This window comes from Pleurodeles waltl, chromosome 8, assembly GCF_031143425.1.
Source record: "Pleurodeles waltl isolate 20211129_DDA chromosome 8, aPleWal1.hap1.20221129, whole genome shotgun sequence".
NCBI lineage: Eukaryota > Metazoa > Chordata > Amphibia > Caudata > Salamandridae > Pleurodeles > Pleurodeles waltl.
Window position 1 is genome coordinate 72,507,879 of NC_090447.1, and position 25,779 is coordinate 72,533,657.

Below are 25,779 nucleotides of genomic sequence, written 5' to 3' on the forward strand. Positions count from 1 at the left end.
GTACCCTGACCCGCTTGCTTTTGTGGAGAAGGCCCCAGAGGGACCCCCCCCAGTGTCTAAATACAAAAATATAAATGCCATCACTCCTGCAGTACTCCTGTTGGTGCCAAGAGACCTCTTAGTGCCCAGCATACCCCTCTACCCCTACAAAGTAGTCCTGCGGAAGTACAGCAGTACTGAAAATAATCTGGGTGGGTGTCTTTGCAGTTGGCCACCTGCCTACCTGTGGGAAGTGGTTGGATGCAGGGCCTGGCTACAGGCTATTCCCTGCAGCTAATACCCCGCTGCCAATGGCCTAAGGCTGTGTGCATTGGATGGTTGCCAATCTGAGGAGGATTGGCTAAAGACCTGCCGTACGCGTCAGAGGCTGGTCACTTGAGGGGCTTAGGTGCATAGCCTGGCCACAGGCCGGTCCCTGCTACCAACCTCCTGCCGCACATTACTGAAAAATACTCTGGTATGGTAATAAGATCTTACTTTACGTTACAAAACCCTAGAAATTAATTGTTAAAGTGGAGTTATACCTAAGCAAGGTGCTAAGATTTTTACCTATTTAAAAAAAAAACATAAATTCAATGAAACAAAAAAAGGTTAAAATGGAGTTATACATAGGTTTTGTGATGATATAAAAATATATTTAAATAAACAAAAAACACTGAAATGCACCAGTTACGCCTTACTGACTTAAGTATAACTTGCACCCTCACGATGCACTGCTTCTGGGCTCACATATTATATTGTCATGACTTGTTAAATCACTTCATTGATTACATAAATGATGAGATTTCAAATCTATGGGGATGCAAGTTATATTCTAACTTTATTTAACTTTAACAGATTAAAGAAGGCGATTCCAGAGCGTCCCCTGCCTACAAATACAAAACTTTTTCATAAAACACTAAAAACAGACCAATGCGTCTTATGCATGGACACCACCAAAGCGTCCAACTGTGGCCGCCAGCTTGGAAGTGAACTCTTATTCGTTTGCATTTTTAATTGATATATGTTAATTGATGTGCCTTTACAGCCCTGAAGAAGTCTTTAGTTTAAAACTGAAACACGTGTTGGCTGTTGGTTCTCCACATCAATTTTGCATGGCATAAAATCCAGACTAGAACTATTACTTAATATCTTCAAGATTGATTGTATTTCTTTTTGAAGGCATGGAGTATATGTTTGTATATTGGGCGCAATAAGTTGGACATTTTATCTCACAGATTCATGCTATAGTCTTATTTTTTATAGTGTGCAAATACTAATAATTACATGATTTGTTATTCACAAAAACCTCTTTGTAGCAACATGAAATTGCATTTATCCTATAGTTATTTTTGTGATCTAGACCTGTATGGACTATAGCCTATGTGAATGTGCTTTTTTGCATTTTCCACAAAGGTACCTCTTTGCAGCAGGGGTACTGTCTGTTGTAGCACAAAGCGTACTTGACTTTACCACTTTGAGTGGGTGGGTTTCAGCGCATGTGACAGTAATCCATTGCTGCTATTTTGTAATAGTTACCTGTCTTTTCTGTTTGGTCTGCTGTGATGCAATGGCTACTGCCATGGATGCTTATGAAGCAGCCACCCTAGATAGGGTGACTGGTCTGCACCACATCTGGCATTAGCCACTGCAACATGAAAGTCCGCCTGGGAAAATGTGTTAAATATTCAAAGAAAGGCAAGTGATATCTCCCTACCTAGCTAGGAAACACCCCCAGCATGTTAGGAAGACATGGTAAGGGGCTTTAACAATATACTCAGCTTTGGGTGGTACATTTTCATTGCCTTCTTGTATGGAAGAAACTCCACCACACATGGCTTAATGGAATGTCTACCAATCGCTCCCCCTGGCGGAGATATCTAATTTGGAGGGGAAAATTCTGCAGCCCCAGTTTAGAGCACAAAATACAGTGAAATGCAAGCTGCCTGTATTGAATAGAAAGTGCTACTGCCTCTTAGATGGTCACACATTCACTGGCAAAATTATAAGTAAGAGGACTTCCACCTTAAAACAGTCAAAGTATCTCCTGAGTACAGTAACAGGAAATCCATCATAAAAAGAGCAGAAGTCCCATCTGAGTGCAGTAGCAGGACTGTCATAAAACAGCAGAAGTCCAGTCTGAGTGTAGTCACAGTAAAACAGCAGCATCCCTATCTGAGTGCAGCACCAAGACTTGACTTCCACCCTAAAACAAAAGAAGTCCCAACGTGTAGCAGCAAGACGTCCTTTGTAAAACAGCAGACGTCCCACCTGAGTGTAGCAGCAGGATGTCCATTGTAAAACAACAGATGTCCCACAAGAGAGCTCCATAATAAACTAGCTGAAGTCTCACCTGAGGGTAGCAACATGACTTCACCTGTAAAACATGGATGTCCCACCCGAGTGTAGCAGCAGGACTTTCATTGAAAACCACAGACATTTCATCTGAGTTTAGCAGCATGATTTCCATTATAAAACAGCATAGGTTCCAACTGAGCTCAATAGTAGGACGTACATTATAGAACAGCAGAAGCCCCATCTGACATTTTGGGATCCCTGCCACAGCTCACATCAGAACTGTGCCTAATCGCCCTTGGGGGATGCAACATTGACTCCCCACAGTACAAGGGTTTTATTTTTTTAATTTTATTTATACATTTCCGTAAAGCACACTCACTGCAAGGGTAAATTAGCACGCTATAAATAAAACCAAGGTGCTAAGAGAGAGCAGATCTATGTCCCAAAATACCAAAATACCATTTCTGCCTTGATTTGCATGACCTTATGTCACTTTTCTGGTGATGCAAACTTTTAGTAAATCTTAGCCAAGAAATTTACCTTGTGAGTGAAGTCAAAGGCATAAGATACTTGACCATTCCAAACTGAATACTTGTTTGATTGAGCGTTTGAAACAGAAATCAGGAGAGGATTGGTGTGGAGTTAAGATGCCACTTGTGGACAGTGAGAGGAAACATTAGGTGATGCCACTGCTCTACTTCTAGGGATTATTGGCAGTGTATTATTCTTGTCTCATTGGTGACTAGGTCTAGAATCTTGTCATAAACACAGCTATAGGAATGTTGAAGTGTTTGAGGGCCATCACAAGTGCAACTTAGCATGCGTCAATAGGGCTTTTCAAGTTGATATTAACCCTTTCTGTGCTGAGGGCATAACTGTTCCGTCCTCAGCACACAAGCAGGAAATCCCTCTAGTGCAAGCACCAAAGGGATTTCCTTTCTGCAAAAACAGGCTGTTTTTAGTTTTCACTGAAATGACGATCATCATGTGTGGCACGCTGACGTAATTTCAATGAAAAGAAAAGTGAAAGGAGCCGAACGGCTCATTTCACTTTCCCTGGCTCTGTGCTCAGGGGACTATCTCAGCCCCTCGAGCACCAAGGGAGGCGAGAGAGGTATCGTTGGAAAGGGGGGAATTTCCCCTTTCCAAGTGGATCACTCCTTGGGGATCGCCCAAGGAAGGCGATCATCATGCACGGCTCCACTAGGCACCAGAAAGGGGATAACGACTACTTGGGCAAGGGCTTTTGCTCCCCCATATTTTCGGGCATAGTCAATCTTTCTGCCCTCCTGGGGGGTAGATGGGGGCAATAGCCCAGATTTGTCTCCCCTGGGGGGGGGCAGAAAGCCCACTGAGGCACCAGGCATTTTGTTCTTTAGTTAGTGTAAAATAAATGAGTAAAGACTTTCTGTCCTCCCTGCAATAGACCCCCCCATCTGCCCCCCGGGGGGCAGACCTCCCACTAGAACACCACTGAATTTTTTTTTTATTATTAGGATAGGAACGGGGGCTGGCCATGATGGCCTTATCAATGTTCCCACCCCAAAAAAGTGGGCAGTCTTTCTGCCCCAGGGCAGATGGAGGCAATAGCCTCTGATCTGCCCCCCAGGGGGGGAGAAAGCCCACTAGCTACCAGGGAATATTTTCTTTTATTGGTGTAGAGGTGGGAGCTGCCTAGTATGGGCATGGCAATGCCTCCACCCTCTAAAAAAATGGGCACATGAGCAATAGCCCCTGATCTGTCCCCCCGCCTCCCGCGTGGGCAAGAAGCCTACTAGGCACAAGGGACTATTAGGGGTGGGGGCTGGCTAGAATGGGCATGGCAATGCCCCCCAACCCCCAAAATGGGCACAGTCTTTCTGCCTGCTCTGCTGACTAAAGTATTTCATCCCAATGGCAAGGAAAAGGAGATTTGACTATTTTGGGTGTTGATTTCATATATGGGCCACCACAGCTCGGCTAATTGTCCATATTGGCCCACTTGCAATGGTGAGTGGCTGCACTTATTGTGCCTGGGTAGGCTGCTACCTAGAAAAACCTACCAGACCCAGTCACTTCTGAAAAGTAGACATCTGGGGAAGTCCAGGGTGGTGGGCTTCAAATGTAGCCCACACCATTTTCTTACCCACACTGTCCTGCAAAACTCCAACTTTGCCTGAAATTACGCATTTTCACTACATTTCTGTGATGGAAACTTCCGGAATCTACAGGACTCCACAAAATTCCTACCACCATGCATTGCTCCAACCTGAGCCAATAAAAACTCTGCCCCCACTTGTGTGGTTGGGCTTAGTGCCAACGACAGGAACGGATCCAACCGTGGTCAATAGTTGTCTCCACAAAAGCACTCACATTGTCCTTGGTTTGATCTGTTCCTGTTGCAGCAGTAGGCCCAGCCACACAGGTGGGACTTCGTTTTTTATTGCCACAGGAAGGGCGATGCTGGGTGGTGAGAATTTTGTGAATTCCTGAAGATTCTGGAAGTTTCCATCACAGAAATGTGAGGAAACTGGGTGATTTCAGGAAAAGTGTGAGTTTTGTAGGGCATGGTGGGTAAGAAAACCTAATGGGATCCATGCAAGTCACACCGTCTTAAATTTCCATAGGTGTCTAGTTTTAAAATTGTACAGGATGGCTAGGTTTACTTTGGTGCCGGCTGAGGTAGAGTCCAAAATTTAGAGCTACCCACATTGGAAAAAGAAGGTCTGTTTTAGGTGGAAAAATGTGCTGCATACATGTTGTGTTTTGGGCCGGTTCCTGTCACGGACACTATTTCCACCCACACAGGTGAGGTACCATTTTTATCAGGAGACATGGGGGAATACCGAGTGGAAGGAATTTTGTGGCTACCAACAGTTCCCATAACTTTCCATCACAGAAATGGGAGAAAAATTCTTTTTTAGACAAGTTTTGAGGTTTGCAAAGGATTCTGGGAACAGAACTTCGTGACCAAAAGTCACCCCCTACTGTTTTCCCCTAGGTGTCTAGTTTTCAAAAATTTACAGGTTTGCTAGGTTTCCCTAGGTGTCACCTGAGCTATAGCCCAAAATCCACAGCTAGGCACTTTGCAAAAAACAAGCCAGATTTCAGTGGAAAAATCTGATGTTCCCACATTGCGTTTCCTGTTACGAGCACTAGGCTACCCATACAAGTAGGTACCAATTTTACCAGGAGACTTGGGGGAATACTGGTGGAAGGACGTTTGTGGCTCCCTTCAGATTCCAGAGCTTTGCATCACAGAAATGTGAGGAAAATGTGTTTTTTAGACACATTTTAAGGTTTGCAAAGGATTCTGGGTAACAGAACCTGGAGAGAGCCCCACAAGTCACCCCTTGCTAGATTCCCCTAGTTGTATAGTTATCAAAATTTTACAGGTTTCCTAGGTTTCCCTAGGTGCCAGCTGAGCTAGAGGCCAAAATCTACAGCTAGGCACTTTACAAAAAACTAGCCTGTGTTCAGTGGAAAAATGTTATGTGTCCACGTTGTGTTCTGAGGCGTTTCCTGTCGCGGGCGCTAGGCCTACCCACACAAGTGAGGTACCATTTTTATCAAGAGACTTGGGGGAGTGCTGGGTGGAAGGAGGTGTGTGGCTTCCCTCATATTCTAGAACTTTGCATCACGGAAATGTGAGGGAAATGTGTATTTTATGCAACGTCAGAGGTTTTGCAAAGGATTCTGGGTGACAGAACCTGGCAAGAGTCCCACAAGTCACCCCATCCTGGATTCCCCTGTGTGTCTAGTTTTCAGAAATGTACAGGTTTGCTAGGTTTCCATACGTGCCAGCTGAGCTAGAACCCCAAATCCACAGCTATTCACTTTGCAAAAAACGAGTCTGTTTTCATTGCAAAAATGCGATGTGTCTGCATTGCATTTTGGGGCGTTTCCTGCTGCAGGCACTAGGCCTACCCACACAAGTGAGGTAGCATTTTTATTGAGAGACTTTGGGGAATTGTGGGTGGAAGGAAGTTTATTGCTCTCCTCAGATTCCAGAACTTTGCCTCACGGAAAAATGAGGAAAATATGTTTTTAGATACATTTTGAGGTTTACAAAGGACTCTGGGAGACAGAACTTGGTAAGTGTCCCACAAGTCACACTCTCCTGGATTCCCCCAAGTGTCTCGTTTTACAAATTGTACAGGTGCTAGGTTTCCCTACATGCTGTAAATGCTACTTTCTGTTGGAAAACCTTGAAGGATCTACAGCAATGAACCCTTGCTGAATTCAGTATTTTGTCTACTTTTCAGAAATGTATACCTTCGGGAATCCACCATTGGTTTTACACCCATTTCTACCACTAACTAGAAGGAGGTTGAAAGCACAAAAAATAGGAAAAATGGGCTATGTCCCGGTAAAATGCCGAACCAGTTTTGAAAAATTTGGTTTTGTGATTTAAGAGTGCCTGTTCCTGAAAGCTGTGACGATGGTGATTTTAGCACCACAAATCCTTCGTTGATGTCATTTACAAAGAAAAAAACAGATACATTTTTCTGCAGCATGTTTGCCAATTTTTCCAGAAAAAACTAAATTTTAGCTGTATTTTGGCTAATTTCTCAGTCTCCTCCAGGGGAACCCACAAACTCTGGGTACCTTTAGAATTCCCAGGATGTTGGGAAAAAAGGACACACATTTGGTGTGGATAGCTTATGTGGACAAACAGTTATGGGGGACTAAGCACGAACTATCCCAAAGCACTGGGAGGGGAAAAAGGGTTAACAACGAAGGTGTTAAAGTCCCCTTAGTGAATATTTTGGAAATGTGACAACTGTTCTACTAGGTAGTCAGTGAACTCTTTGATGAAGGTTATATGGGCCCTCAGTGTATGGTAAACAATATAAAAACTAATCAGAGTCACAGGTGTGTTTCTGAGCAACCTTGAGAGATTTAAGGGACACACACTTTTGGTGGTGGATGGGGGAGTTAGGGACATATTGTGAGTTTTTCAGTCGGGTTTCAGGTTTGAGTGGTTCCTCTCTCTGCGAGGAAGGCATGATTGCCGGCTGGTCAATTTTGTCTTAGGTGGACATCTGCACTATCTTCGAAGTCAGCCAGGACATATTTACTCCCCTTGTTTTATTTGTAGAGCATGCATTTTGTTTAGATTGTTGTAAAACTGAGGGGGTGGGGAAGAGCAAGGAAAGAGAGCCAAGACGACGAGGATTTGAGACAGGACACTGGGAGCTGAGAGAAGTTCATAAGGTCTCCCTTGTGGACAACATGGTGAATGATCTTGGCCAGGTTTATGTTTTGAGTTAATATTTTACTTAGGACTAATCAGTGAAAGACTAAAGTAACGGAATAAAAAAACAAGAACATCTTACCCCCGTGTTTCTCAGATCGCTGAAAAGACAGAGGTAAGTGCAGGTGAGGATCAGACATCGCATCTTCAGCGGGTGCCAGGAGCCAGCCTGCAGGGGACACGTGAACAGAACTTCTATTAAGCAGACAGATCATGAAGTCGGTGCCAAGTCAAGTCAGAGTATCTTTATTGGGGAGCAAAAAGCATCCGTAAAAGTAAAAACAATGCATGTACATTTAAAATCATTAGTAATATTAATACAACTAAAAAGAACAAGGTTATTCAGCTACAACAATAAAACTACATGCACATAGTTAAGAACAATAATGTCAGCTTAATTAAAAGTGCATTCTGTTACAAGCCCCAACAGGAGAGCTCAAAAAGGAGCCGACGTGCAAGATAATCTCACCATCTGATAACTGTAACAGGCCATTAAAAGCTAGCCTACATTGTCTAATATTATGATGCTTGAGAGGCGGGATTAAAAATGCTTAGTATATCTTGCAAAACACGTAACCTCTGTCGTTCTTATGACAGGACACCTTCTGCTAATCAAAATGACGTGACAGGACATTGCATGGCTTGACATGGGATAGTATAGCATAGTATGACACGACATGGTGTACCATAGCATAACATAACACCATAACAAAACATACCATAACATAACAAAACATATTATATAATAACAAAACATAACACACTGCACCATACCATAACATAACAAAATATAACATACCAATACATAGCATAGCATACCATACCATACCATTACATACCATTACATACCATACCATTACATTCCATAACACACCATAACATACCTTACCATAACATACCATAACGTACCAAAACATACCATACGATAACACACCATTGCCATAACATACCATGCCATACCATACCAAAACATGACATATCATACCATAACATACCATACCATACATAACATACCATACCATAACATACCATACCATTACAAAATATAACACAACATAAAATACCTTAGCATAACATACATACCATGACATATCATAACATACCAAAACATACATACCATAACATACCATAACATAACAAAACATAACATATTATAACAAAGCATAACATACAATAACATACCCTAACATAGCATAGCATACCGTACCATTACATACCATTACACAACATAACATACCTTACATAACATAACATAACAAAACATATCATAACATACAAAAACATACCATATAACATACCATACCATACGAAAACACAACATACCATAACATAACATACATACCATAGCATTCCATACCATACCAAAACATACCATAACATACTATGACATACCATTCCAAAACATACCATACCATACCTTGGTTGCACAAATGTATAGATTGTGTAGGAAAACCTGCAGTCCCTGAATAAAACATGTGACTAACTATCTTGACATGTATGATGTCAGTCGGATGACAGAAACTGCCCTTGAAAGCTAACTTTCCACTGTTCTGATGACAGATCTATGAGAAGCCACAGGTTGTCTTCCACTGCTCGGCTCTGCAGGAGTGCAGTGACACCTGGGCTCTAAGGATGCTGCCCTGGCAGGCCCTGTGCCCCTCTCCCAGGAGGGCAGTGACACCGGGCTCTAAGGACGCTCCTGTGACAGGCTCTGTGCCCCTCTCCCAGGAGGGCAGTGACACCGGGCTCTAAGGACGCTGCTGTGGCAGGCTCTGTACCCCTCTCCCAGGAGGGCAGTGACATCTGGGCTCTAAGAATGCTGCTCTTACAGGCTCTGTACCCCTCTCCCAGGAGGGCAGTGACACCTGGGCTCTAAGGACGCTGCTGTGGCAGGCTCTGTGCCCCTCTCCCAGGAGGGCAGTGACATCTGCGCTCTAAGAATGCTGCTCTTACAGGCTCTGTACCCCTCTCCCAGGAGGGCAGTGACACCTGGGCTCTAAGGATGCTGCTGTGGCAGGCTCTGTGCCCCTCTCCCAGGAGGGCAGTGACACCGGGCTCTAAGGATGCTGCCCTGGCAGGCTCTGTGCCCCTCTCCCAGGAGGGCAGTGACACCGGGCTCTAAGGATGCTGCCCTGGCAGGCTCTGTACCCCTCTCCCAGGAGGGCAGTGAGATCTGGGCTCTAATGATGCTGCTGTGGTAGGCTCTGTGCCCCTCTCCCAGGAGGGCAGTGACACCTGGGCTCTAAGGATGCTGCCCTGGCAGGCTCTCTGCCCCTCTCCCAGGAGGGCAGTGACACCTGGGCTCTACGGACGCTGCTGTGGCAGGCTCTGTGCCCCTCTCCCAGGAGGGCAGTGACACCTGGGCTCTAAGGACGCTGCTCTGACAGGCTCTGTTCCCCTCTCCCAGGAGGGCAGTGACACCGGGCTCTAAGGATGCTGCCCTGGCAGGCTCTGTACCCCACTCCCAGGAGGGCAGTGACACCTGGGCTCTAAGGACGCTGCTGTGGCAGGCTCTGTACCCCTCTCCCAGGAGTGCAGTGACACCGGGCTCTAAGGACGCTGCTGTGGCAGGCTCTGTACCCCTCTCCCTGGAGGGCAGTGACACCTGGGCTCTAAGGACGCTGCTGTGGCAGGCTCTGTGCCCCTCTCCCAGGAGAGCAGTGACACCTGGGCTCTAAGGACGCTGCCCTGACAGGCTCTGTGCCCCTCTCACAGGAGGGCAGTGACACCTGGGCTCTAAGGACGCTCCTGTGGCAGGCTCTGTGCCCCTCTCCCAGGAGGGCAGTGACACCTGGGCTCTAAGGACGCTGCTGTGGCAGGCTCTGTGCCCCTCTCCCAGGAGGGCAGTGACACCTGGGCTCTAAGGACGCTGCTGTGGCAGGCTCTGTGCCCCTCTCCAAGGAGTGCAGTGACACCTGGGCTCTAAGGACGCTGCTGTGGCAGGCTCTGTGCCCCTCTCCCAGGAGGGCAGTGACACCTGGGTTCTAAGGACGCTGCTGTGGCAGGCTCTGTGCCCCTCTCCAAGGAGTGCAGTGACACCTGGGCTCTAAGGATGCTGCCCTGACAGGCTCTGTGCCCCTCTCCCAGGAGGGCGGTGACACCTGGGCTATAAGGACGCTGCTCTGGCAGGCTCTGTGCCCCTCTCCCAGGAGGGAAGTGACACCTGGGCTCTAAGGATGCTGCCCTGACAGGCTCTGTGCCCCTCTCCCAAGAGGGCGGTGACACCTGGGCTATAAGGATGCTGCTGTGGCAGGCTCTGTGCCCCTCTCCCAGGAGGGCAGTGACACCTGGGCTCTAAGGACGCTGCTGTGGCAGGCTCTGTGCCCCTCTCCCAGGAGGGCAGTGACACCTGGGCTCTAAGGATGCTGCTGTGGCAGGCTCTGTGCCCCTCTCCCAGGACGGCAGGGCTGCTGGGCAAGCATGAGGTGATGAGTGGCCATCTCTCATCTGCTGTGTGCTTTTTAAATATTGGGGTGAAATGGCGTGGGAGGAGTGTTTGTGAGGGTGGTGAGGGGCAGGCGAAGGAAGGCAGGTAGGTTTTAGGTCTGGCTTTCGCCAAGACCTTTTGATTTTAGTTCCTCTTTCTTTCCTTCTCCTTTCTTTCAGTCCCACTTTCCTTTATTCTATCCTTCTTTCCTCTTTCTTTCTCATCTCCCTCTCTTTTTTGCCTTCCTCTCTCGCCCTCTCTTTCTCTCTCATTTGTTCACTCTTTTTTCTTTCTGTCTTTTTTCTTTGTCTCTTTTTACCTCCTTTTTATTTTCTTCTTGCCTTCTCTCTCAAAGGCAAGAGGATGTCAGCTAATGCCACAACAATTGGCCTTCTGAAGTCAGTGTTGGCCAAGACCTTTTGATTTTACTAAAATGATGTGCATGATAGTTACTTTAAGGTATTTTCAGCCAGACTTCCTCCGCTAGTCTGTGACTGTGTCGTTCACATTTTTCTTCCACCCACTCCAGCATGCATCGAGAAGTAATGTGTCACCCACTCCAGCATGCATCGAGACGTAATGTGTCGCCCACTCCAGCATGCATTGAGAGGTGATTTGTCACCCACTCAACCATGCATCGAGAGGTGATGTGTCGCCCACTCCAGCATGCATCGAGAGGTAATGTGTCGCCCACTCCAGCATGCATCGAAAGGTGATGTGTCGCCCACTCCTGCATGCATCGAGAGGTGATGTGTCGCCTACTCCAGCATGCATCGAGAGGTGATGTGTCGCCCACTCCGACATGCATCGAGAGGTGCTGTGTCTCCCACTTCAGCCATTGGCGGACCTCACTATGAGTTACAGCATGCTGCTCTTCCCACACACACACTTTCATACTCAAAGTACTTCAATACAATGCCATGAAGTACTACAGTAATGTGTGCTTTTTTTGAGACCAAAACAACATTTTTCCCTTTATTAATTGTTTTAGAAAGTTGCGGGCCCAACAGCTTCCTGAATAACAACGTTCTGCAAACAAAACTATGGCAAAATAAAGCAAGAATTGCCAGAAGGCTGACGGCCTATGACAGACATATTGGCTTTGCCAATGCTTGTTTGTACTTGGATGAAGAAGAAGCGGGTAATGCTGAGGTAGGTGATGGAGCATGGCAGGATCCAAGGTTTATTTTTTTTTTACATTTCGGTGGGGGATAGAAGAGACAGCCAGTGTATGGCTGGGTGGGTAGGGGAGTGTCTGGACTCTAGGCATATGCCATTTCTACTCTATAGCAGACTGGGGAAAGGACTACTCTCCCTCTGTAAAGCTGCTCCATGAAATTGGCTCAGCAGGGAAAGTGTGTTTTGAGGGCCATACACAACACAAATTTGTATATGACTAGCTGTCAATAATGGAGAGTTTCCACCTTAAGGTGAAATAATTGCAACTTTTTAGTTGCGTTTAATGAACCCCTTGATGGAAAACAACGTTTTTACAGACAGATACCCATATATAATTCTATACAAGTATATATACATATATTATGGTCTAGTTGTGGCAATGCTGTTCCTCTGTGCTAAGAAAATGTCACAGCTACTCTACTGTAATGTCATATTTCAGTTTTGTTGTGAATTCACAGTGCCTGCTGTCAGACAATGTAAAAGACAGGTCACAGACCACAACTAAAATTCCTATTTAAACAAAATAACAGGAGAACACATTTTCACCACACCTTATTGTGACAGCATTGCAGTGGGCATTCCTTTTCCCTAGCCAAGAGTTGAACCTGGCCTTTTATAAAGGGTAATCCCCAAACATTTTTCCTTCCTCCTCCTGTTTTTCAGACTTCTTTTTGTTGGCTCTAGGACTCTGGGCACTTTATCAGTGCTGATCAGTGCTAAAGTGCATGTGCTCTCCCTTCTAAACTTGGTACGATTGTCTTACACCTGACTGGCTTATTTAATTTGCCTGTAGGTCCCTTGTCCAGTGGTATCCCTTGTACCCAGGGCCTGTAAATTAAACACTACTAGTGGGCCTGCAGCGCAGCTTGCACCACCCACAGAAGTAGTCTTTCAAACCTGTCTCAGGACTGTTACCACAGGGCTTGCATGCACAGTTTACTGCCACATGGACCTGGCATCTATATTTACTTGCCAGGCCCGGAACTTCTCTTTTACTACACATCCCTCACCCTTAAGGTAGGACCAAGCAGCCTTATGGGCAGGGTGCTGTGTAGGTAAGAGGCAGGACACATGCCTTGTTGTGTGGCCTGTCCTGGTAGTGACAAACAGCCTATTTGGTTTCTCACTGCTGTGAGTACTGCCTCTCTCATAGGATTGCATTGGAAATGACCTTTCATATGGCTAAGTGGTATTGTCTGATCTATGAGGGGTGGCGTGGGCATGTTTGGTATGGTTGGAATGGTAGTGAGGAATACTGCTTACTGGTGTAGGTATATTTTTTATTACCATTGTAGAAATGCCACTTTTAGAACATGGGCATTTCTCTGTGCTTATAATTCTGGTGCCTTTGCAGCTTGACTTCAATCCACATTTGGGGTAGAGTGATAGCAGGCTTTGTGCATACTTTCCAGACAGCCATCACACAGGGAGTGTGGCGGTGTAACAGGAGTACATCTGCATACTGAGTGGTCTTCCTGGGCTGTGAGAGGTAGAGGTGGGGCACACATGCTTCTGTAAAATCTGTGCCCTGGCCTCCGACAAAAGGCTTGTTTACCCCCTACTGAAGTCTGGAGACAGTGCTGGAGGAGAAAGGGGACATTCCTGGTTAGTGTTGGTTGGAACCCCTTCTCCACCCTTTTAGAGACTGGGCAGAATGAGTATAAGTACAGGCAGCTGTCCCCCAACTAGTAGACAAGAAGAGATACTGAGTGGGACCCACTGCCTTATGTGCTGGGCTGCTGCTGGCCCTCCTGCCCTGAGTGTTCCCCAGTTGTTCTCCAGGGGCTGTGTTATGTGCCTTCTGCCTCCTGTTTTCTAGAATAGAGCGCGTGAGGAGCGCTCTCATCATTCCTGCACTGTGTAGTGCCTCGTCAGCGCTGGGGAAGCACTGTGTGCAGAAGGAGTATGGGCGAGAGGCGCTCACTTAAAACTAGGTAGCGTGTGCTGGGCACTTTCCTGTTCACTCGTGAGGAACGTGTGGAGCACTTAGGTCGGCAGAACGGGAAGGGCGCAAGAGCCCTGTGGAGCCATAACCCCCCAGGAGGGGAACCTCGTCCAGGCGAGACCGCCTCCAAACAGAGGAGCTGCTCAGGCTGAGCACACCCGGCAGGTGTGGTGGATTTCTTGCACCTTCGTTGAAGCCCTGACTTGGGGCCCAAGGCAGCAAGAGCGGCCGCAGGTAGCGGCTGGCCCCGTGCCAGAGGCAACTCCATGCTGAAACTGTCCTGGTTGAGGGCGGGTGCGTGCTGAAAGTGCCGCCGGGGACCTGAAGGAAACAGGAGTGCTGGGTGCCAGGCCCCCGAGCCAGGAGGCTCGCACCAACCTTCCCATTTCCCATCCAGGAGAGGGTCAGCTACCGTAACAGGCGAGCGCGTCCATCCCCCCCGGGAAGAAAGACCGCTTCCAGAGAGGCCATGCATGCATGCTAGAACTAGGAAGCTCGCTCAGCCTGATACTACCTCCCCGAGAGGGAGAACCTGCGGTGGCCCCCATGGCCTGGCATTATTTTACAAGAGGAGACCCAATGAGGTCTCCCAACCAGCATGGGTGGCTGTCCTATTGTCGTTGGCATATGCGGGGAAGCTAGGAGAGACCTTCCCACCTGCGAAGTAGGTGTGTGGGCCTCCTCTGCCCCCCACTACCTGTGGGGTGCATTGACCATGCAGATAGCCGAAAGGCGTGACGAGCCTTGACGGAGGTCCCTGATCCTGGTAGTAAAATTCTGGAAAGCACCCCATTGGTTATAATAGGACCGCAGGAGCTCCAGTACCGGACAGGGGGGTGTTGTTGTTTGCTACCCCTCATGTGTAAAGAGCGCAGGAGGCTTTGTACTTTGTAGTGGCTTTCCATTTACTGTATACCATCTAAAAGAAGTGCAGCTACGCTGCAACCTTCGTGTAGGATGTGTTGGTGATCCTTGTAGAAGCTATATCTCACCAGTATGCTTCTGCCCTCCTTGTTATGCTACATGTCTTTTTTCTATGACCTGATTCTGTTACATGTCATACTTGCCATGTTGGGGTGACCTACATATTTTCAGGGTCTGTCTCATATGCAGGAGGAGGGTGTGTTTATGATGACATGTGCATTTTTGGTGCTAACGATGACCTGACTACGGCTTGTGTTGCAGGATATGAGTAACCTATGTGTTTACCTGACTACTGCTTGCTTTTGCAGAGTACTAATAACTTGTGTGATGCTCTGACAACTACTTCTGTAGCAGGCTATTACTGATACATGTCGTGTTTGACCTAATGATGTTTTGTGCAATACAGTTTATTTTTGTTTAACTTGTGGTGGAGTTTTCTTTGTGGGGTATTTATTGGGTTACGTGTGTTGTCTGTTGTGCAACACTTTACGCATTGCCTCTGGGATAAGCCTGACTGCTCCTGCCAAGCTACCAAGGGGGTGAGCCCGGGGTTATCTTGGTTGTGTAAATTACTCGCCCTGACTAGACTGGTGGTTTCTGCCTGGCTTAGGTGCGTACCCTAGCCAACTAGAACTCCCATTTCTAACTCCAAGGAAGAGGAGTTTATAATTGTAAGCATATTTATTGGACTGTTGGTGTTCACTAATGAAAGCAGGAATCTATTTGCAGGTTACCAGACATTCTAATTTTATCCACCTTGAAAGTCAACACTTGAAGTTGCACTGCTTAGCTTGTGTTTATACTACAAATTACACACTGCATAATGGCATATTTATTTTCCCTGTACAGAATCTGTGCTGTGCTTGTTTCTCATATCTTCAACCTGAAGGAGCCTTTTATAAGAAGAAGTAAGAGATTGAAAGTTTAGAAAAAGATCACAGGGAGACAGTGCTGATGTCTTTGTATGTGTTTAACATGTTTCTCAAGGAATAAAACACCCTTTACTATAAGTAACAAACATTGTCAAAAGCAGTAGGTCTCGCTTATGGGCGAGCTATTGCCTTTGGCAATTGGGTGGGGGTGGTGAACGGGAGGGCAGGTGGGGTGGTAAATGGGAAGGCAGGTTGTTGGTGAATGAGAGGATGGTTCTGGATGTATAACAGGACTCGGCTCTCCCTGTGCCTACAAAAATAAAAAGTTGGGTGAACGCATTAAAAATAAAAAACAACACGGAAGAGCAATACAAGGTGGAAGGTGGTGAGGATGGAGACGGTGGCCCATGCATGTTTTGAGGACCAGCAGGACTGGGCCCTTGGAATAGAGACAAAGGAATGAAGAGAAGTTATTTACGTAAGATAGGTGAAATGATAATGGGAGAAAATAGATGGTTGTCAGGATTAGGTCCTTGCATTTATTTCCTCTCTGCAGTGTCTGTGCAGACGCAGACATGGAAGCTAGTTTAGCTGAAGCTGGTGGAAATCTGTATCTCGTCTCTGAAGCTCTGTGCTTGGTAGGAGTTTCTGCGAGGCAGGAAAGACATTACTGTAAGGCTGCGTGTGTAATCACACACTCACACTGCCTCTTCCAGGGCCAGAGCTGAGGGAGGTGGTGGGGAATCACTTCTGTTGCTACACTGGGCTTTGTTATAATTGAGAAACAGAGCTGCTGCATGGTGGACGTTTTGCAGCTTCCTCTTCTTTTCCTTGAAGATGACCCGATTATAACAGAGTAAACACGAAGATTTTACGGCAAAGCTAGGCAATAGAACAGATATTTAATTCAGCGTTCTTGGGAATCTGGCTGCCGCGTCAGTCAGAACGTGTTTTTGCTGCCCTCTAATTTTGGCTGTGCTGGTTTGGGAGAGGCAGCCTACATGCTCAGAGTGCCTACAGATGTGCCTGGGAGGAGACAGGCTGTGCCGAAGGAATCCACAGCAGAGGCTTGGACCCATATGTCTGCTGCGTGAAAAATGAAGACAAGGCAAAATAAATAAAAAAAATAACTGCCATTTGTCAGTCTTGTGTTTTGTTACAAAGTTTTGTTGTCCATAGTTAACTCTTTTATTTATTTTGTCAAGTCTTCTTTTCTCACTTTGCCCGCACACTTTCCTCTGCCATTTGCCAGTCTTGTGTTTTGTTACAGAGGAAGGCATGCAGGCAAAGTGAGAAAATAATACTTGTCAAGTTAACAAGTTATCTATAGCAAATAAAACTTTGCAACTGTATTTGCCCTGCAGAGCCTGCTTCCACTTCTCTTTAACATGAGAGCGCACCTGCACTCACCGAGCAGCAGAGCACCCCGTCACAGCAGCTCTAATCGGAGCACAACTGCTGGTCTTTTCTGGCATGGGAGGAGGTGGGAGGGACGAATGATCGAATAAAATACAGGCAGCTACTGGCCTGAAGCACCCACGTTGTAACACGAGCAGGAAAGAAATAATAAAGTAGTCCCCCAAACGAAGAGATAAAGAATCAAAGTGTAAAATACAGTACTTGGTCCCTGCTCCGTGTAAGGAAACAAAAGTCAAAAAGGAGGGACAAAGAGGAAGGTGACTCACATTATCTAAGTGCAGGGACTGCGCTATAAGGCAAGCCCTATATCTTTAGTGAAAGGTGCATGCGCCGTTTCACGCAGGCTGCAATGGCAGGCCTGCAGACACAGTTTGCATGGGCTTCTTTGGGAAGCATAATCAATGCTGCAGCTCGTGGGAGACCCCTAGTGTATCAATGCCCTGGGTACCTAAGTACCATATACTAGGGACTTACATGGGTGCACCACTATGCCAATTATGGGGTGTAAAAATTTACAAGCAACCACATTTAGAGGGGAGAGGACAGACACTGGGGTCCTGATCAAGCAGGATCCCAGTGTACTACAGTCTAAACACACTGACACCAGGCAAAAAGTGGGGCTAACTATGTCAGAAAGATGCTAATTTCCTATGCAGGTCTGCTATCTCTTTGTGTGTTTTCTCGTTGTGAGCCACACATGAAAAGCAAAATGGCTAAAGTAAATAGAAGATGGAGAGACAGAGATACCAATCTGGTGGCTGAATTTCAGAATGTGAATGCAGATAATCTGGAATCAATATTGTCTTCTCTGATTGTTCAAACTGTGTGATCCTAATCACATATTTAGATTCACAGAGCCTTTTTTTCTTTATTATCACATATAGGTGCACTTTTAAATACCTGACTTCAGAATGTATGTTGTACAAGCACCTCCTATGTTCAATTTTACAGGCTATAACATTGTTCCATCTATAATAAGAATCTAGGCTATGTCTCTGCCTAGCCTCCTAGCTCAATAATAGAATTGTCATGGGCAGGGGAAATGAACTTTTCTTAAGCCTATCATGTTTAATAAATGTCTGTCTGTGCAGTAATTACAGTGATAGGATCTGATGTACTAAGGTGAGAAGCTTCTACATGTTAAAGAAATACATTTTTAATTTTGAAGAGACTGTATTATATTTTTACATATTGTTTGTTGCTCAATGTACAGGCCAAATTTTTTATAAATTGGCTCTTGCACGGACTCTAAGAGCCAAGCTAAACCTATGGTCACCGCTGGGTCAGCTTGTTCTATTAATCTGAGTGCATGACCTCCTCTGTTTGTGACTTGGGTTTAGCACGTGGGGTTGCTAGTCGCCTGATAGAATGATTTGTAAAAGACAAGGACTAGAAACATAGAGCCCTGCCTACATGCACTAATTTGAGAAATCTGCCATCAAGGCTTCTGCTGCGGAGATGAAGAAAAGTGGGTGCAGCAAAAATACATTTAAAGTGATCCCAGGGCAGGGACTCAAGGCCATTGTTTTGTACATGACTATCATGAGTTCCCAAGGAAAACTACCAGGCCTTAGTGGGATGGAGTGGGACGTAGCTTCAGTGGAGGTGTTTAGTGTGACACCTGATAGAGCTAATTTCCACATTTTGCAAATTAATACTACTTGTTAGAAATGGGGTCTTTGGTTGGCAGTAAGGTTACCCCCTGTCCAAACAAAGACCCTCACTCTAGTCAGGGTAAAGGAGAATCCCACTCAGCTAACCCCGGCTTGCCCCCTTGGTAGCTTGGCACAAGCAGGCGGGCTTAACTTCAGAGTGCTAGGTGTAAAGTATGTGTACCAACACACACAGTAACTTAATGAAAACACTACAAAATGACACAACACAGGTTTAGAAAAATAGAAAATATTTATCTAAACAAAACAAGACCAAAACGACAAAAATCCAACATCCACAAGTCACATTTTTAATTAAAAAGCAAAAAGAGTCCTAAATCCTTGGTAAAACAGGTAAAACACTGTAAGCGGTGAAAAGAACCTGGGTAGCGTCAAACTAACATGCACAGGCAAGTGGGCGTCGAAAATGGAAAGCAATGCGTCGATTTCCCACCTGCAAGCGAGACGGTGTGTCGTTTCTCCTTTGCCGGTCGGGTCGGCATGCGTAGTTTTTTCCTCACAGGGGAGCGATGCGTCGATCAAGGCAGCACTCGGGTCCGGGCAGGCATTGCATTGTTTTTCCATGCCCAGCAAGGTTTGTGTCAAAAATCCTGCCACACGGTATCAGCAAAACTGCGCAATGTGGGTTGCAATGTTGTCAGCGGGTGTTGCGTGTCATTTCTCCAGCTGCGTGCGTCGGTCTTCCAGCCACGATGCCGGCAGAGTGTCGATTTCTGCCGCGAAGCTGGTGGCACATCGTTTTTCAGCCACTTCTCAGAAGGTGCCTTGATATTTTCCCTGCACAGCGGTCTGTGCGTGGATTTTCAGTCTTGGTCTGCCAGCTTCACCTTCCAAGCCCCAGGAACTGACTTGGGCACCACTTGGCAGGACAGGAGTCTCAGAAGAGAGTCAGGTGCTGGCAGGAGAAGTCTTGGATGGCCCTGAGACTTCAACAATAGGAGGGAAGCTCAGGACAAGCCCTTGGAGATTTCTTCACAAGCACGAAGGCACACAAAGTCCAGCCTTTGTCCCCTTGCACAGGCAGAAGCAGCAACTCCACGATAGCTCCACAAAGCACAATCTCAAGCAGGGCAGCACTTCTCCTCAGCTCTTTTCCAGGCAGAAGTTCCTCTTGATTTCCAGAAGTGATCTAATTTTTCAGGGGTTTGGGTGTCCTTCTTTTAATCATTTCTGCTTTTGAAGTAGGCCTACTTCAAAGGAAAGTCTCTCTTGTTTGTGAAATCCTGCCTTGCCCATGCCAGGCCCCAGACACTCACCAGGGGGGTGGAGACTGCATTGTGTGAGGGCAGGCAAAGCCCTTTCAGGTGTAAGTGACCCCTCCTTCCCTCCCTCATAGCACAGATGGCTCATAAGGATATGCAGGCTACACCCCAGCTCCCTTTGTATAACTGTCTAGAGAGAGATGCAAACAGCCCAACTGTCAAACTGACCCAGACAGGGAATTCACAAACAGGCAGAGTCACAGAATAGTTTAAGCAAGAAAATGCCCACTTTCTAAAAGTGGCATTTTCAAACACACAATCTTAAAAACAATTTTACTAAAAGATGTATTTTTAAATTGTGAGCTCAGAGACCCCAAACTCCACATATCTATCTGCTAAAAAGGAAATCTATACTTTAATCATTTTTAAAGGTAGCCCCTATGTTAACATATGAGAGAGATAGGCCCTGCAACAGTGAGAAACACATTTGACAGTATTTCACTGTCAGGACATTTAAAACACATTACTAGGGCGGTCATTACAACATTGGTGGTAAAAGCCGCTTACCGCCGTGCAGAAGACCGCCAACAAACAGCCGCGGATGTGGAATTCTGCCACAGCTATTATGACCCAAATCTCGGAATCCGACAAAATTCAGACACCCACACAAGTCCGCCACACCAAAGGTCAGTGATAAACTGCCGAAAACAAAACCTCCACCGTCACACCAACAGAAATACGCCCATACTATCACAACACACGACTCCACGTGGCGGTCTTTCAACCGCGGTATTCCATTGGCGGTACACACTGCTGCGCTCAAAATACACACACTCTTACAAAACACAGCCACATTAGGCAATTCGAAATACACACACCTGAGACACATACACACACCACTCCCACACACCCAATACAATATAAAACACACACCCACATCACCCACAAACCCCTACAACCACAATTACAGAGAGAAGGCCAGAGAGAGACACCACCATCAACAAACTACCATCCACAGGCACACAACACCATCACCCACACAACTTCCACGCACCTCACACTACACACCACTACATATCCCCACACTCATCACCACACACACCACCCCACACATCACCTACACCACCCCATAGCACGGCAAAGACACCCCAGGTTCTCGGAGGAGGAGCTCAGGGTCATGGTGGAGGAAATCATCCGGGTAGAGCCACAGCTATTTGGATCACAGGTGCAGCACACCTCCATTGCAAGGAAGATGGAGCTATGGCGAAGAATAGTCGACAGGGTCAACGCAGTGGGACAACACCCAAGAAATCGGGAGGACATCAGGAAGAGGTGGAACGACCTATGGGGGAAGGTGCATTCTGTGGTCTCAAGACACCACCAGGGGGTTCAGCGGACTGGCGGCGGACCCCCACCTCCTCCCCCACACCTAACAACATGGGAGGAGCAGATCTTGGCGATTCTGCATCCTGAGGGCCTCGCAGGAGTTGGTGGAGGAATGGAACCTGGTAAGTCAAATCTTAACTATTACCTCCCCACCCTACCTGCATGCTATCACATACATCCACCCTCGCCCCCACCCCTATCACTCCAACTCCTCACAAATGTACCAATATCATAAACCACACATCCCAACACCAAGCCCTGCATGCAACAACAACGCATGGACACCCATCACTAAAGCATGCCCACTGCACATATCCATACACCCCCCTAAACCATCATCACACAAGCTCACACACAGGAATGCCAGCACTGGGGTACACTATCACTCACCCATTGCACACCATGACACACACAGATGCAATAATCATGCCTTTACACCCCTGAAGGACCACTACCCAACGGCACCAGACAGGAGGGTCCAGACATCTCCACTCCACCCACAGAAGAGGCCCACAGTGATGAGAGCACCTCTGCCCACCTGGATCTAGATGACCAGCCTGGACCATCGTGGGCCTCAGAAACAGTTGGTTCCCCTCACACAGGCACAGGCCACCACAGACCTTCCCCCCTCTGGAAACACCAGCACAGCACCCACCCAGCAGGCCCATACCTCTGTACCCAGGACACATCAATCAGCTGTGTGTCCACCACTACAGGGAACCCAGGATAACCCACCACCCCAACAACAACAGGGACCTGGGGGCAGTGGCAGTGGGCACACAGTCCAGGGGACGGAGGCCCAGAAACACAGGGGAACTGGGAGGGCTACTGTGCGACAGGGGGCGGACAGGCCAAGGGAACCCACTCTCCACGAGGCCCTCTCCTCCATCATGGAAGCATACCACCACTCCCAGGAGACGATGGCAACGGTCCTGGCCAAGTTTCAGGAGACCCAGCGCATGCAGGAGGAACAGTATTTGGGCTTCAGGGAGGAACTCAGAACCATCAGCTCTGCCCTGGGCACCATCGTAGGGGTGCTGAAGGAAGTACTCAACACCAGGAGGGACACTGTGGGACTACAAGGGGCCCCTGACACTAGCATGGACGATGAACTGCCCTCCGCCGGCGCTAGTGGACAGGACACCCCGCCACAGGACCACCACACCAGCACCCCACCCCCTGCAGATGGAGAACCACCCCGCAAACGGTCCCTGAGATCCAGGAACAAGACAGAGCACGATGCCAAGACCCCCGCCAATAAATGAGACCACCCTGATTGTCATCCCACTGTCCCACTTTGTCACCCTGTCCATTTTTAAACTGCCCCAGCTCCACTTCCTATGCTCATATGGGCAATGCACCGGTGAGACTAATAGACTGGACTCTGCCATGGACATTCCTCCACCATCACCCCTCACCATTTTACAACCACCTCCACTATTTGGCACTTAAATAAACACCCTTGAATCACAAAACAATCTGGAGTCAGTCTGTGCTTTCACAAATGTGTATTTGCAAAAACAGAGGAAAATAGCAATGTCCATTCCATTGTCAACATACCTATGTCACACAGCTCTAGTGCATGAGGAATCTAAGCAGATGACACACGTTGGGACCCACGCCTGTGAAACCGTAAGGGAAAGTGACAACTCAGTGACCAAACACTGGGTGAAATCGACTGACAGGAGAGAGGTAGAAGTGTAAAAGTACATGTAGTAGGCAGGAATGTATTCTCACCTGTGTTTCACTGGAAATATTGCTGGATAACTGAGTTCCTGTTCTGCATGTCTTCTTCCTCTGCTTCCTCCTCATCACTGTCCACAGGCTCCACAGCTACCACAATACCGCCATCTGGACCATCCTCCTGCAGAAAAGGCACCTGTCGTCCCAAAGCCAAGTTGTGAAGCATACAGCAGGCCACGATGATCTGGCACACCTTCTTTGGTGAGTAGAATAGGGATCCACCTGTCATATGCAGACACCTGAACCTGGCCTTCAGGAGGCCGAAGGTCCGCTCGATCACCCTCCTAGTTCGCCCATGTGCCTCATTGTAGCGTTCCTCTGCCCTTGTCCTGGGATTCCTCACTGGGGTCAGTAGCCATGAAAGGTTGGGGTAACCATAGTCACCTAATAGTCACACACGGTGCCTCTGGAGTGGACCCATCACATAAGGGATGCTGCTATTCCACAGGATGTAGGCGTCATGCACTGAGCCAGGGAACATGGCATTCACATGGGAGATGTACTGGTCTGCCAAACATACCATCTGTATATTCATCGAATGATAACTCTTCCGGTTCCTGTACACCTGTTCACTCCTGTGTGGGGGTACCAAAGCCACATAGGTCCCATCAATGGCACCTATGATGCTGGGGATATGTCCAAGGGCATAGAAGTCACCTTTCACTGTAGGCAAATCCTCCACCTGAGGGAAAACGATGTAGCTCTGCATGTGTTTCAGCAGGGCAGACAACACTCTGGACAATACGTTGGAAAACATAGGCTGGGACATCCCTGATGCCATGGCCACAGTTGTTTGAAAAGACCCACTTGCAAGGAAATGGAGCACTGATAGCACCTGCACTTGAGGGGGGATTCCTGTGGGATGGCGGATTGCTGAAATCAGGTCTGGCTCCAACTGGGTACACAGTTCCTGGATTGTGGCACGGTCAAACCTGTAGGTGATAATCAAATTCCTTTCCTCCATTGTCGACAGGTCCACCAGCGATCAGTACACCGGAGGATTCCGCCATCTCCTCACATGTCCCAGCGGACGGTGCCTATGAAGGACAACAGCGAGCACAGAGTTAAACAACTCAGAGGTATGTACCCACAGTCTACACAGAACACCATTCATACACAAAATGTGGCCTGTATGTGTGTTGAGACTAGGCCTAGGTATGTGTGACGCAGTTGGTAATTAGGCCATGTGGGCCCCTGAAATGGGTGCTGCCTGACCTCTAAAGTGGGACAATGGGATGTGAGGTAACTGCGCTGGCGTTGTACACTGCATTGGTTAATATTGGACCCTATGGGTCCCAGGAGCCAATGACGATGTACACCGGCGGTGATGGTACGCTCCGCCGCGGACGTGGCCGCCATTTTCTAGCTGTTTAATCACTCGATACCTGATCTTCGACAGGCGAGGTCCTACACTGCAAGTGCTGCTGTGACCTCGGTCTGGAAGAGACAATGGCTCGTGCGTCTGGGGAAAGGGCCCCTGCCTTCACATCGGAGGAGTTGGAGAAGCTCGTCGATGGGGTCCTCCAGAACAACAGGTAAGTTCACAGGGAGCATGTTGTATGGGCTATGCCTGTGTGGAGAGGGCTGGTTGTAAGAAGGAAGGGGGCAGAGTTATGCGTGCATGAAAGACGGTGGGTGCATGTGCCACATGGTAAGGGCAGGGATGGGGGCCACTCACCTTGACGGCGCAGTTGGTAATGACTTCTCTTCGTACCCTGTACATTTCATGTAGGTCAGCGCCCACCAGAAGACGGATATTTGGCGTGCCATCACCAAGGACGTCCGGACCCTGGGGGTCCACCACAGACGGAGCTCCCACTGCTGGAAGAGATGGGAGGACATTCGCTGCTGGAGCAAGAAGACGGTGGAGGCTCAGCTGGGGATGGCCTCCCAACGTGGGAGGGGTGCCCGTCGAACCATGACCCCCATGATGTTCAGGATCCTGGCGGTGGCCTACCCGGAATTGGATGGGCGCTTGAGGGCATCACAGCAGACACAAGGGGGTGAGTACACTCTCATTCAGCTGACTTTGCACGCAGTGGAGGTGTCTGGGTGGGGGAGGAGGGCTGTGGGTTTCCCTAGGCCAGGGCGAGTTCCATAGGCTAGGCCCCTCCGTAAGGCATGGCCCTGTGGCCCCCCACCCCACCTCTGTAGAGTGCCAAGTACAGCTATTCATGCACCTGTGTCATCTATGTGTGCAGATGTCGTCCATAGCCTTGTAGGCCATTTCCCAGGAATTGCACTGTAGAGCCCAAGAGCGAGACGTAGTGCAGGGGGCTTCTGTGTCTGTCTTGTCCGCCAACTGTAGCGGTAATCCATGCACTCAACATGTCTTTCTTCTGTTCCCCCCCTTTTTTGTGGTCTCCCTGTTCTTGTGTGCATTAGCATCATCAGGTGGAGGAGCAGTGGCACCAGAGCACGAGGGAGCTGCATCCCACATGGCCATGGAGGGCCACAGTACGGACTCAGAATACACCAGTGGGACGGAGGGCGAGG

The 25,779-nt window shown here is 47.7% G+C and overlaps 1 protein-coding gene across 1 annotated transcript in view; it reads right to left on the reverse strand.

Annotated features, from left to right (window-relative positions):
- LOC138249717 (ecto-ADP-ribosyltransferase 5-like) overlaps positions 1-25,779 on the reverse strand; it is a 65,456-nt gene that overhangs the window by 11,638 nt on the left and 28,039 nt on the right. Inside the window, exon 2 of the mRNA XM_069203737.1 lies at positions 7,596-7,682. Coding sequence (XP_069059838.1) covers positions 7,596-7,658 — 63 coding nt within the window. The 5' untranslated portion in view covers positions 7,659-7,682. The remainder of the gene's footprint in view (positions 1-7,595; positions 7,683-25,779) is intronic.